This window comes from Chiloscyllium plagiosum, chromosome 25 (genome assembly GCF_004010195.1).
Source record: "Chiloscyllium plagiosum isolate BGI_BamShark_2017 chromosome 25, ASM401019v2, whole genome shotgun sequence".
Lineage (NCBI taxonomy): Eukaryota > Metazoa > Chordata > Chondrichthyes > Orectolobiformes > Hemiscylliidae > Chiloscyllium > Chiloscyllium plagiosum.
In genome coordinates this window covers 25,474,677-25,489,244 of record NC_057734.1, presented here as the reverse complement: position 1 = coordinate 25,489,244, position 14,568 = coordinate 25,474,677, and the positions used below count along the sequence as shown (strand labels likewise).

Here is a 14,568-nt window from a genome sequence, read left to right as displayed (position 1 = left end):
TTATCTGAGAGTTAATACTTCCAAATAAACCTGGTGTTGTGGGATTTTTAACTGTCCAATTTCCACATCATTGTGATTTTTATGCAAATATAGTGCATCTTTCACATTTAGTTACCAAAATTTTCCTTTCCTTCATAATGAACTACTTCTTTGCAGTGTCAAATTTAGTTCAACTGTTACTCAATGAAGAGCCATTTTTATATTGTTTGCTATTTTATAATTGTGGAAATTCTTGTATCATGTATGGACAGAATTTGATATTGGGGTTCGGTAGTGAGTACTGAAGGACTACCCTCAAACCAAAATTGAAATTTCCTCATTTTTATTTGGTAAATTTTTGAATGGATTTTAAAAAATGTGTGTACACTACATTGGTCTTAAATGAATCAATGAACAGGTGCCCTCACAATGTTCCTGATTTGTTTAATCTGAGTCTTTGTAGATATAGAACTTGAATAATGCTGAATAGTGAGATATTACTGAAGCTTTTTATCTTGCCTTCAACAAGACAAATACAAGAATGTAAAATTACAAATGATTACAACAATTTAAACTGCAGAAGAAAAGGATGTTGATTGGTTGACAAATAGACTCTGATAGGCTGTGGCATTGCCAAGGAGAAAGCAACAGAGTGCTATAGGTTCCACAGGCTCTGAAATAATTCAGAGGTGCAAGGTTGAAAATATTCCTTTTGTTTACAGGGAATGGGTCCTGTGAACGTATCTGTAAAGTCGGTTTTGATATAACGCGATAGTTCTGTTCTTGTGCGATCTCGCGTTATAAGAAAATCGTGCAATTTAAACTAATGAGGCCCGAATCATTTTATATCCAATACAGGCAGGGGAGGTTTGTGTTCTACAAATAATGGTCTAATTCTCCAATCATGTCAAAGCCAATTCATGTTGATGAAATGTGTGTTATAGCAGAACCGTCTGCACGTTGCTTCTAGCAAGTACGCCATATTATAAGTTTGAGTGTGTATTTTTAATTGGTTGTTAGTGTAGCTGTTGTGCACTTGGAATTACTCAGAATTATTTATCAAGTGCTGCCTAATTGCAAAATCACATCAGAAAATAGACCTTTTTTTAGGTATTGGAAGTGCAGGCTAAATATGACCTGTACTCCTAATATTACAAATAACTGAAGGAACATGCTTTGATTTAATCAGCCAGTCATGAGGTTGTACAATCCACATACCTGACATCACACCAGCACTTAGATTCATAGAGATGTATAGCACGGAAACAGATCCTTCGGTCCAACTCGTCCATGGTGAGCAGATGTCTCAAATTAACGTGGTCCCACTTGTCAGCACTTGGCCCATGTTCCTCTAAACCCTTCCAATTCATTGCTTTCTCCATGGCAATGGGAAACTATTGGCCTCAGCCAATTAGTCGGCAACATTTTATCCTCTCGCACAAGTCAGAATTTATACATGAATTGCTCAATAATGTGAAAAAAGAATGTCTTTTTCAGTAGTGTCAGCATCCAAACATAGCTACTGCATTGTAGTATTGTGAAATAGCTTGCTTGATCTATTCAAATTTTTTGAGAGATGTGGCCTTTCTGGTGTAAATTTGACATAAATAAGACATTTTTCAGATCCAAAAGTGGAACCTCTGGCTCATTTAAGAAGTTTTGAGATACTCAGAGAACAAGGATCTGATCAAGATAACCACTGTTATTCTGGATAGTTTTGGTGCTCTCTGTTCATGCTTGCAGGATGAGAACATTTTGAAAGCTGTATTTTACAAGATTGCTGATATGGCCAGTCTTATGTATTTTCCACTAACATGATTCTTTAGCTCATAATATGGCTTACATAATCTGTTAAAATTGACATAAATTCATCTGCAAAGACTGATTATCTGCACACTAAAAGGATATGTTCAAGCTTTGTGCCTCTTTCTTGAAGTACTTGGGATCTTGGAGCCAGTAGTTCCCCATTGCTTTCTCCATGGCAGTGGGAAACTATTGGCCTTGGCTAATCAGTCAACAACATTTTCTTCTGTCATACAAGTTGCGCGATCATTTGAAATTTGGCAAGTTTGTTCTGATGACTGTAAGATGGAAAGCTTTGGCAACATATTTCCCTTTTTAACAATATATAACTTTTGTAGGTTTCTAAATGAATTGTTAAAAATAATCTGTAACTTGGAATGCTCTTGAAAATAGTCTATAGCAGCTGAGTGTGTCTGAAAGTGTTCAAGTTCTGCACAGTAAAAAGGCTCGAAGTTCAGAATATTCCAACGCCAGTGATGTCAATATTGATCTGCTTAAAAAGTTCATTAAATGTACAGGGGGCAAACCATTGACTACACTGTTTCAAATATTCCAAATTCACAATTACCTTCCCAATTCAAATTACTTTTCCACAAAGCAAATTTCCAATTGTGAGATGGGGATATGAAATTGTCTAATTAAAGGCATTAGTAGTTATTTTTTAAAATTCCAGATAACAAAGCAAATAAAACTGCAAACAATGTGGCCTTCTATTTTTATCTGAAGTTCTAGTATTGTCTATATTTTAGTTATCTTCATATAATTCAAAAGTAATAAATAATACAATTAGATGGGAGCTTTACCACTGCACCAACACACTTGCTTGGGTTGTGTGTGCAGGGAACAGTTGTTGAACATTTCCCAGAGTTGTCAAATGGTATTAGAAAATAGCTTCTTAATTACAGTAACTGCACTTGGGGCATATCGCAAGTTAGCTAATCAAATTCACCCAATTTAGCGTTCTTCATCAACTTGTTCTTTTGGCAAGCCATTGTATCCCAGAAGTGAAAGACAAAACAAATGGATGAATTAATTACTGATTTACAGATGTCAGGATTAAAAAGGACAGCTAATGGACTACAAATACTTCCAGATCTCTTTCAATTTCACCAACTATTTTGTGGGACTAAGAACTCACCTCCGTGATAAGAGTGCTCAACTTAGCAATACAAAACTGTAAACTAATTTATGGATGCTGATCTCTTGGTTTCAAAACTAAAATCACTCCAGAAAAAATGTGGCTTAAATGACTTTAACTTGGTTGGAGCCCCAATTAAAAATAATGAATAAGTTTCACCTGAAAGTGGTGGTTTTTGCATTCTGGCAATTTGGAGCCTAGCAGTGTCCAGTCAGATTCCAACTGAACTATCTGCTCTTTAACAATTGGTTACTGTCTTTGGCTGCTTACAATATCTGTTTGCCAGTTTCCTATTAATTGTTTGCACTGTTCAATTGAAATTGGACACAAATGTTTTTTGTTACTTTCTAAGCCTTTTGTTTGGATTTTAAATTTTTATTTCAAGTTGAGAATCAGTGGAACAGGAAGGTAGAGAATATTCATTGTGCAGGAGAGTTGACTTAGAATATAATGACAAGGATTACCGTTACCTTTTCTATCTTTGATTCATGAAATTGCCTTGCAGTTTAAATTGCAATTTCTGTGAAGTAGTAGGCAGGCAATTTGAATGTCAAATTGGAATGAAACAGCAGGTCTTTGTACAAAAAAATTGAAGTATTTTCCACTACCTGGAGGCAAAAAGTTCTCTGAGATGAATTACTTTGGTGGAGTCTGATGATCACTTGAGAACTGATGGATTCTTCTAACTTTCCCAAATTTGCGGACCTTCTACTCATGCCTGGTTGTGAATGAACATATATACATACAATGTACAGAGAAACTACTTCCCTGAAACACAAGCCTGTTAGATAAATAGAGCGATTACTTTGCAATAAACATTTACAGAATTGTTACCATGACCTCCATGGAGGTGCAGTATTCTATATCTCAGCAAATCCTGAGACGTGAATTTCTAACAGTGCTTTCGAATGTCCTCTGACCTCTCAGGTGTATGTAAAAAATCCTGTGGCACAGTTTTGAAGAAAAGCATATGAATTATGTACATTGACTTAGCCAATACTTATCTCATAGATAAGTAGATTATCTGATCCTTACTACTTTGCTGTTTCTGGAGTTTGGTGTGTGCAAATTGCCTGTCACTCCTTTGCATTAGAATGGTAGTTACAGTTAGACCATAAAATATAGGAGCAGAATTTAGGCCATTTGGCTCATCAAGTCTGCTGCACCACTCAATCATGGCTGATCATTTCTCAACCCCATTCTCACTTTCTCCCTGGAACCCTTGACAATCAAAAATTTGTCTAGTTCAGACGTAGTTCATTGGCTGTAAAGTGCTTTGGAACATGCTGAGGCTGTGAAAGCCTTATATAAAGTAAGTGTTTATGTCTTTCTTATTCATTTTTTTATGTGATTTCATTTTACTTTTATGTTTTATCATTATTGTTATGATACATCAATGATACCTTTTCTGTAGGGGTTAGGAACGAACTTTTACTCAGATGATGACATTTATGAGGGCCATTGGTATGCTGACAAGAGAAACGGCTGGGGTAGAATGTACTATGCAGATTGCTCTACCTATGAAGGTGAATGGTTTGATGACACTCCCAATGGTCAGGGAATGCTTCGTCTGGGTAAGTTGTGTTTTCCAGTACTTATTTTAGTAATCTAAGCTAAATGATTACTTTCTGAATTGAGTGGCAGCAGTTTGGCTTTTTAACGGGCTGAAATACGTAAAAAATGCACAGTCTGTACTGAGAAAAGTCAAGCAGTGTTATTTATATTTCTGTAATCCCCAACTTCCCTTCTTATTGAATTTATTTTATCCAAAAGCAGTTACTTCTCTGAGTCATCTGTGAACATTTACTATCCTGTCAGGCAGGGGTAAAAGGTTTCATTGTGTTCTTCCCCTTGACTTCAATAAATTCTGCACTTAACTAACTTGTTTACTTTCATTCAAACCTATATCATTTATCTTCTTGCAAGATGTCTCTTCTCGAAAATAAGTTAAGTAATTTGAGCTTATCTTCATAAGTTAGTTAAGTAACCTGGTCACCTATAAGAATTCTTTCTAATGCACTTTTTATCTTTTTTGAAGTTTGCTGACCAAAATGAAATGTCATTATAGTGGGTGTTAACTTGTCATCCGATATCCATTATTTGCATTCTAAAACACACTGGGCTTACATAAAAAAAGAGGAAATGCTGGAAGTCCTTAGCAAGTCTGACAGCCTCTATGAAGATGGAAATGAGTTTATGTTCTAAGCCAATATCCTTTGTCAGAACTGGGGAAAGTTAGCAATGCAATAGGTTTTATGCAAGTTAAAATGAAGAATGTTGGAAAAGGAGCAGAAGAGAAGAAAGAATGAAAGGCAAAAGAGAACTAAATCATTAAACAGTTGACAATGCAGGGCCAAAAGGAATTATAATGCGACATGGTTCCATTTCCTGTATTTGCATGGAAAGGTGGCACGGAAAAGAAAGGGTGTATTGGAGGTGATTGAGCAGCAAACTAGAGTGGTCACCTGGTTGCAGCAGCCTATCTCGACTCAGTTATAATTCTAATGGAGCACTTCAATACCACACTTTGGAGTTCAATGACATCTTACATTCCGATGTTGCTGTTAGGCCACTTTGCACACTGGGACAGGCAGCCATCTCATTCATTGAAACAGTTTGCATTTCTGAACTCTTAGCTTGCATTCTTAACACTCACTCATTTTATACTTACTTCGATGCTCACAGCATCTCTGCCTTGCCTTTTCTGCACCTTGCTATCTCATTCAGAACTTTTAGCACATAGCGACTTGCCATGTTTGTCAGTAACATGGACCTTTAACAAAGCAGTCCACATTCTGATGGAGGCTGCACAAGCCATGTCAGGTTGTGGACTGCTTTGTTAAATCACTAATCCCTTGATTGGTTGCACTAGGTCTGCAGAATTGACCGTGGCCCACCTCCTCCTCTGCAGAGATTAAATCAGTTAAGAACCTGTACTGATATCAGTCAAGAGTCTGGTCAGTCATCAGTTGCTGTTTTCATTCCAAAATGGTTGGGAAATACCCCCAACACCAAGGCCCTTAGCTTATAAGTACCCTTAGTAGAAGTCAAGTACTTTTTGGAAATTCACTTATATCATCTCATGGTTCCCGTTTATCTACACTGCTCATCACCTCTTCAAAGAACTGTGATAAGTGTGTCAGGCATGATTCCCCCTTCATGAAGCCATTACTTAGTTAAAGCCATCTGCTTACTTATATTATGTGTTTCTAAATAATCTGCGATTACATCCTTTATAATAGACTCTAAAATTTTCTCAATGACAGATGCTAAGCTAAGTGTCCTATAGTTTTTTCCATCTCCTATCTTGTTTGAATAAGGGTGTTACCTTTACGGTTTTATAATCCTCTGGGACTTTTCTACAATCTAAGGATTCCAGGAAGATTCCAATGTATCCATTATCTTTGCAGCTACTTCCTTTAAAATCCTACGATATGGCGTATCAGGTCCAGGTTACCTATTGGCCTTTAACCCCATTTGTTTCCCTAGTACATCATCTCTAGTGATAGATGTTGTTTTTATTCCCTGCCACCCAGCCATTCTAAGGTCTCATTGGGTACTTTTCGCACACTTTGAACTGTTGCCAAGTTTCACAACATGTTCTTTTATACACTGCTAATTTTCTTGGATCATGTGAGAAGTCGTTGTGGGGCAGGAAGGTGTCATTGTTCATAACAAATCACTTTCAGTCTGCACCTGACATGGCTTGTGCAGCATACATCAGAATGTGGACTCCATGTTGTAGCATCTCACTACTCACTTTGTTGGGTGCTGCATGTCCAAATGTATGGAAGATGATGGAAGGCTGTCATTTCTGTGTGCTGAAACTGCAGATTGATCACATTACTAAACCTGCTCATGTAGGATCATTGGAAACATCACCAATGGATCCAGGTTGTTACCATCTCTGTTTGCCACAAAAGCAAAGAGAAACACATGCATCTGGAAATCTAGCTGCAGCACAACCTCCAGCAGATGTCGAACAGTCTCAATGCAGAGCTTCCAGTAATATGTTTCCTCAGGATGCAGAGATTCGCAGCCTTTGTCATCACTGAATTCCTCCAGATGAGCAAGCATTGTTCAGCTGCTGAGTGAAGATGTCCAAAGGCACCATGACAGAACTGTATCATCTCTGGAGCATTCAAGATGCTATAGACTGTAGATAGGTACCAGTGAGAGAACCATATCATAGAATCGTAGAATCAAAGAATCCCTACCGTGTGGAAATGGCCTTCGGCCCAACAAGTTCCACCTTCCAAAGAGTAACCCAACCCGGCCCATTCCTCTCCCCTATTATCCTGTATTTACCCCTGATTATTGCACCTAATGTACACAACCCTGAACACTATGGGCAATTTAGCATGGCCAATTTACCTAACCTGCGCATCTTCTGATTGTGGGAGGAAACCAGAGCACCTGGAGGAAACCTGCATAATGCGAATACTTCATTCATAGGAAATGCTTCCAATTCGTAAATATACCATACCTTAAAGTGTGCACAAGGTTGTCTTGAAGTTTCCATGATTCCCAAATCCTTGATAATTCTCAGGTTGCTTGTTCATTTGAAGGGCTGTATGTCCTTTGAGAATAGCCATTGATAGGCTATCCTTTCCAACCATGGCTTATAACTCCATTACACAGACATCTGTATGATGCCAAGCATAAATATAATGCAATGCCTTCTTCCACTGGGAACATTGAGAGCTATATGATGTCTCTTCAAAATGAGGTTCTTATGCTTATTTGCCAGATGGCAAGTTCACATCTTAGATCTACTAAAGTGGATAGAGATGCAGACTTTAGGGATTTAATCCTGAAAATACAATGCATTTATTGCACCATAAACACACGAATATGTTAAATTTAAAAATATCACAACACCAGGTTATAGACCAACAGGTTTATTTGGAAGCACTAGCTTTTGGAGCGCTGTTCCTTCTTCAGGTAGCCGTGGAGTATAAGATCGTAAAACACAGAATTTATAGCAAAGGTTTACAGTGTGATGCAACTGAAATTATATATTGAAAAAGACCTGGATTGTTTGTTAAGTCTCTCATCTTTTAGAATGACCATGTTGCTTTCAGTTCTTTCATATGTAAATCCCAGAAATTTTTTAAAGTTACATTCTCAAATGAACTTTAACAATAGGTGCCATGTCGGCTCAGATATAACATTGAACATGTGAGGTGTCCTGTGTGAGGCTGTCTGTGCCTCAATGTTCAGACTGATTCTATTTCTGAGAAAGGGATTTACAGAATCTTACATGGATTCATACAGTTTTTAAGCAAAATAAAATGTAATTCTGCAAGTACAAATTTACCCCACAAACTTTTTTGTGTGTGTGAGCATGTGCGGGGGGAGGGGTATGAGTGTCTGTGAGAGACTGTGTATGTGTGTGAGAGTGAGTGTAAAGGGGTATAAGTCTGTGAGAGGGTCTGTGTGGGAGCATATGTGTGAGCATATGAGAAAGGGTGTATGTGTGTGTGTAGTGCGGTGGGGTCACCTGGAGTGTGACATGAACCAAGGTCCTTGTTGAGGCCACCCCCATGGGTACCAAACTTTGCTATCAGCCTCTGCTCAGCCACTTTGCATTGGTGCCTGTCCTGAAGTCCGCTTTGGAGGAGTGTCACCCGGAGGTCCGAGGTCGAATGTCCCGGACCGCTGAAGTGTTCTCTGACTGGGAGGGAACACTCCTGTCTGTTGATTGTTGCGCAGTATCCATTCACCTGTTGCTGGAGCCTCTGCTTGGTCTCGCCAATGTATCATGCCTCAGGGCATTCTTGCCTGCAGCGTATGAGATGGACAGCGTTGGCTGAGTCACATGAGTACCTGCCACATACATGGTGGGAGGTGTCCCCATGTGTAATGGTGGTATCTGTGCCAATACTCTGACATGTCTTGCAGTGTCTACCATGACAAGGTCATATGGTGTTGTCCTGAAAGCCGGGCAGTTTGCTGTGCACAATGATCTGTTTGAGATTTGGTGGTTGTTTAAAGGTGAGAAGTGGAGGTGTGGGGAAGGTCTTGGTGAGGTGCTCATCCTCATTGATAATGTGTTGCAGGCTGAGAAGAACATTACGTAGTTTTTCGGCTCCTGGGAAGTACTGAACAACGAAGAGTACCCTGTCGGTTGCAGCTCATGTCTGTCTCCTGAGGAGGTCATTACGGTTTCTTGCTGTGGCACGTCGGAACTGGAGGTCGATGAGTTGGACATTGTACCCTGTAGTTATGAGAGTATCCTTGAGTACTTCCAAGTGCCCGTCACGTTCCTTATCTGAACAGATCCTGTGTATGCATAGGGCTTGTCCGTAGGGGGTGGCTGTGTTAATATGTTTCGGGTGGAAGCTGGAGAAGCGTAGCATCATGAGGTTATCCGTGGGTTTGCAGTAGAGTGAGGTGCTGAGGTGCCCATCCTTGATGGACATGCATGTTCCAAGAATGAAACAGGTACTAGGGAGTAGTCCATGGTGAGTTTGATGGTGGGATGAAACTCGTTGATATCACTGTGTAGTTGTTTCAGGTCCTGCGTAGAGAAGAAATCTTGTTCTAACCTGTGCATGAAAATGTTGACATATTGGGGTGCAGATTTGATCCCCATGGCTGTTCTGTGTGTCTGGATGAAGAACTGGTTGTCAAAGGTGAAAACATTGGGGTTGAGGATAAAGCGGATGAGTTGTAGGACAGTGCTCGGAGAGTGGCAGTTGTTGGTGTTGAGTACTGAGGCTGTTGCCTCGATGGCGTTATTGTGGGGGATGCTGGTGTAGAGTGCTGAAATGTCCATTGTGACAAGGAATGTTCCGGTTTGACTGGTCTGTGGGTGCTGAGTTTCTGTTAGAAATCTGTAGTGTCGCGACAGATGCTAGGAGTCCCCTTTACAGTGGGTTTCAAGATGCTTCGACATAACCAGAGAGGTTCTCACACAGGGTCCCATTGCCTGATACAATGGGACGACCTAGTGTACTGGCTTTGTGTATCTCTGGAAGGCAGTAGAAGTCGCCTACATGAGAAGTACGTGGGATGAGGGCGTGTAGGGAACTCTGAAGGACTGGATCCAAAGTCCTGAGCAAAGTGTTTAGTTCACGGGTGTGCTCTTTGGTCGGATTGGCCGGTGTTGCCTGTATCATTCCTGGTTGTTCTTGCAGTAATCTTCTATTCTGAATGATGATGACTCCTCCTTTATCTCCTGGTTTGATGACAATGCTGTGATTGGTTTTGAGAGCATGGATGGTGTTGCGTTGTGATCGGGTGATGTTTTGCTCTACCTTGTGGGTGCAGCTGATGAATCTTGCATTTACATATTTCCTGACAGCTTGAGCATACATGTCAAGCCCAGGGCAGAGGGCCTCCAGTGGGGTGCAATTTGACTCCTTCTTTGGTCGCCCCTCTACGGATCCCTGTAATGTCTGTTCCAGTTCCTTGGTGGGCTCATTGGGATCACTGCTGGCATCTTGAAAGAATTCCCGGAGTCTCATGCGTCTGATGAATACCTCCATGTCTGCTGCAAATCCCATGAGGTCCATTTTGGTGGTGGGGCAGAAATTGAGAGCCATGCTAAGAACTTCAGTCTCTTCCGGTTGAAGGGTGTGGTCCGATAAATTGACAATCGACTTCCCCGTGGTGATAACTTTTTCCCCTGCGGTGCTAGGGCGGGCTTGGCTACTGCTGGTGGTGATGCCAAGTTTTCTGCAGTTTCTTGTTCTTGGTGTGCATGTATGTGGTGTAGCTCAATCGCCTAGCCTGTTTGGCAATGTCCCGTAATTGTACTGCTGTATCCAGAGTGTAGATTGAGAGTGCAGTCTGAACATTGAGGCACAGACAGCCTCACACAGGACACTTCACACCTTCAATGCATTATTTGGGCTGACATGGTACCTATTGTTAAAGTTCACTTGAGAATGTAACTTTAAGAATGTTCTGGGATTTACATATGAAAGAACTGAAATCAATGTGGTCATTCTAAAAGATGAGAGACTTAACAAACAATCCAGGTCTTTTTCAATGCATAATTTCAGTTGCATCACATTGTAAACTTTTGCTATAAATTCTGTGTCTGATAATCACCTAATGAAGGAGCAATGCTCCGAAAGCTAGTGCTTCCAAATAAACCTGTTGGACTATAATCTGGTGTTGTGTGATTTTTAATTTTGTATACCCCAGTCCAACACAGGCTCCTCCAAATCATGAATATGTTGGAATGACTGCAAATAAACTACTGGAACATGCTGTGGCTCTGGATGAGCCACTGTTAACTTCTATGAAGATTTGATGCATGGTATTGATCGCTTTGCTGGTAGTCATAGTGTGTGTGGTCAAATCAGAGAATGCTGATCCCAACTCCTTTTGCTGCTATAGCACATATAGCACCTTCCAGAAATGCGGGTTATGTGCATAACTATATACTCTGTTTTGAACAGGTGATAATTGAATGATTAGAGTTTTCAAATGGATTCTTTGGGCAAAGTTTCATGTTGGAGATGGAAATCAGGAGGTGAGACGAATCCATCCATTTGCAATCCTAGCTCTGAGTTGAGACTACCAGTATACAGTAATCAGTTGAATCTTCCTACTACAGTACTTAATCATCTTCCTTATCTTCACACCCTATTGCCCACTATCCACTTCATGAACTCAAAAGCTCTATTATACTAGTTGGTAGCCTCTGAATTGCCCATAAAACTCCCTGAGTAAACAAACACTCTTCAGAGCACATGTATTAACAATAAAGCTTGTAAAATCATCAAGAATTAGAAGTATTGATTGGCTAATAAAAATCCCTGAGTAAACAAACAAACTGTTTACTTCAGGCAGTCAGTATTTAGAAGTCTATTGATCTCTCATCTTTCACGTATCAATGATTCATCTTCGATAGTCCTTTTGGGAGAACAAATTCCAAAGATTCACTGTCCTCTGTGTGAAGAAATTCTTTCTCATATCAGTCCTAAATGGTTTACCCCTTATTCTGAGACTCTGTCTCCTGGTGCTAGATTGTCCCCGGCCTGGGGAAATATCCTTTCTACATCACCCTGCTTAAAACTTCAGGAATTTTTAAAGTTTCAAATGCATTTTTACTCAGTGCTTGTAAAATGCATCATTGTTTCTTTGGTTTTCTTTTAAACTTTTTTCTTGCATTCTTTCTTAGTTGTCTCTGTCACTTCCTTAACTCTGTTCCATATTTTCCTTAGTATTTTGAAGTTATTATTCTGATCCTTTTTGGGCATCTTCAATTTCAATCAGTCTATAATCGATTTTTTTTATCTATGGCATGCTACAACTACCAGTGGTTTCTTTATTAAAAGAAATTAATTAAAAGAACTCATTCTTTTTATAAAAACAACTAAAGATACAGGATATCGCAGTTTGTGTAAATGTTAAAGACAAGAGTATCAGGTGCCCTTACATTATCAACCCAATATCGAGTGATTTCTTTCAGATGACAGTTAAACTAAGGATCCCTCTCCTTTCTTAGGTAAATGTGACACTACTCAAAGAAAAGTAAGGTCTTTCTCCTCTTGGTCCTTACCAATATTTATAATTCAGTCAATGTTGGTAAAACGGACTGGTCAATGGGACCTTGCTATGTACAAGTTGCATATTACTTTTGAAGTGTATTCACAGTTGTACTTTTATTTGTAGAGAGCTTTGGGATTATCTAAATCCCAAAATTTAGAATTGGAATTCTAAAGTTGTGAAAAGTGCTATATAAAGACAAGTCTTTCTTTTTCTTGAAATTCTCTTTCCACTTTATCTTAGCTTGGTCATTCATGTTTTAAATTCCTGATCCAGTTTGAATTTGTTTTTTTAGTTCTAATTTATTCCTTTTCCAATAGGATGTCAAACTTTTTCATATTATGTCTATTGCTCACCCAATTACCTCTACCTTTATTAGCATTAAGCAAATAAGTTCAAGACATCAAAGACCTTGAGTGCAACAGGCAGCGTAAACGGTAGCACTTGGTTGCACAACCTCCAGGAGGTGCCATAGCTCTGAGATAACTTAGAGAAGGTAGCCTTTGTGTGCATTGCTGCTCAGATGAGTGCAAATATGCTGATCCTGTGCCTGTATGTGCCAATGGGAGGGTAAAGATTCATGTACTTGTGCCTCCTTCAATTTGCTCTGCTTGATGCTGCTTTTCTTATTCCTTTAGCCAATGCTGGACTCAACAGCACGATTCCCAAATGTGGGATGCAAAAAGCAATTTGAGGTCAGAAAAGTGTACAGCTGCTGTATGCATTGAAAAATATCTTAGAATTTAAGCTGAGAGCAGTTAAGTGTCCCTTTTAAATACTGTTAGAAATGGCTCCCTCCTGACTGACAACTCATGGTTTGAAAAGGGTCAAGGAAAAAGCAGTGATGATGCAGGCTGAAGTTCAAGTTAACAATTATTTAGAAGGCAGTTGTCTTTGTCAGACAGGACCATTTCAATAAGCTGGATATTTAATTTTAGGAATATCTGTAACAAATAACTTGTTCCTATTGGCTTTGCATGCACAGACCTCCAGTGGTACATTTTACATTGGGGTTGGGTCGATTTTCATGGCTATAGACAAATACTGTGTATTAAATATTGATGAATTTTGTGAGTTCATATGCTGCTATTTTAGAAATTCATACCCAAAATGTACTACAACAATCCACATATGATCATGTGTGAGCGAAATCAATTATGAGTCTTGCTCCCATATTGCTGTGAAACAATAATGTCCAAGGTGTCATCGGTAGGAAGAACATGTAGAATTCAACAACCATAAAACAAGTTTATTAGGCAAGATGCAAAAATTATTTTTTTCCCCCCCGAGTGATTTGTACTCTATGGAGAAATAAAAGTTAACTGGTTCGATTGACTTGAGGTTTTTTTTGCCATAGGGCCTGATATTTGAGATGGGGTTAGAGTTGACAGTTTGAGGGACTTGTATGCTGAGCTGAGTACTGGTGCTAGAAACATTCAGGTTAATCAGGATCAGGCCTTCTGGACAGGTGCTGGTCCCTAGAAATTTACTAGTAGGCAAACATCTGATAATAGTGTTAAACTAAACAATTTCACAAAAGATTACAAATGATTACAGTATAGGTAAAAGTGACCACTGCACTGTCCTTGTGGAGACAAAGGCTTGCCTTCACATTGAGAATAAACTCCATAATGTTGTGTGGCACTATCACCATGCTAAATGGGGTAGTCTTTGAATCGATCTTGCAGCTCAAGCATGGGCATCCATGGGGCGCTGTGGACCGGCAACAGCAGTGGAACTGTACTCTAGCACAATCTGCAACCTCATGGCCTGGCATATCCCCCACTCAACCATTACCATCAAGCCAGGGGATCAACCCTGGTTCAATGGAGAGTGCAGGAGGGCATGTCAGGAGCAGCATCACGCATACCTAAAAATGAGGTGTCAACCTCTTGAAGCTACCAAACAGGATTACCTGCATACCAAATGCCATAAACAGCAAGTGATAAACAAAGCTAAGCAATCCCACAACCAATGGATCAGATCTAAGCTCTGCAGTCCTTCCACATCCAGTTGTGAATGGTGGTGGACAATTAAACAACTCACTGGAGGAGGAGGCTCCACAAATATCCACATCCTTCATGATGGATGAGCCCAGAACATCAGTGCAAAAGATAAGGCTGATGCATTTGCAACAATCT

General features: G+C 39.7%; 1 protein-coding gene across 3 annotated transcripts in view; it reads left to right on the top strand.

Moving 5' to 3' along the window:
- morn3 (MORN repeat containing 3) overlaps window positions 1-14,568 on the top strand; it is a 92,874-nt gene that overhangs the window by 27,931 nt on the left and 50,375 nt on the right. For all 3 annotated transcript variants that reach the window (XR_006315387.1, XM_043715743.1, XM_043715742.1), the window contains one exon: window positions 4,335-4,494. Coding sequence is in view for 2 of the 3 variants with exons in the window: in XM_043715743.1 (XP_043571678.1) it covers window positions 4,335-4,494 (160 nt within the window). In the remaining variant the exon portion in view is untranslated. The remainder of the gene's footprint in view (window positions 1-4,334; window positions 4,495-14,568) is intronic.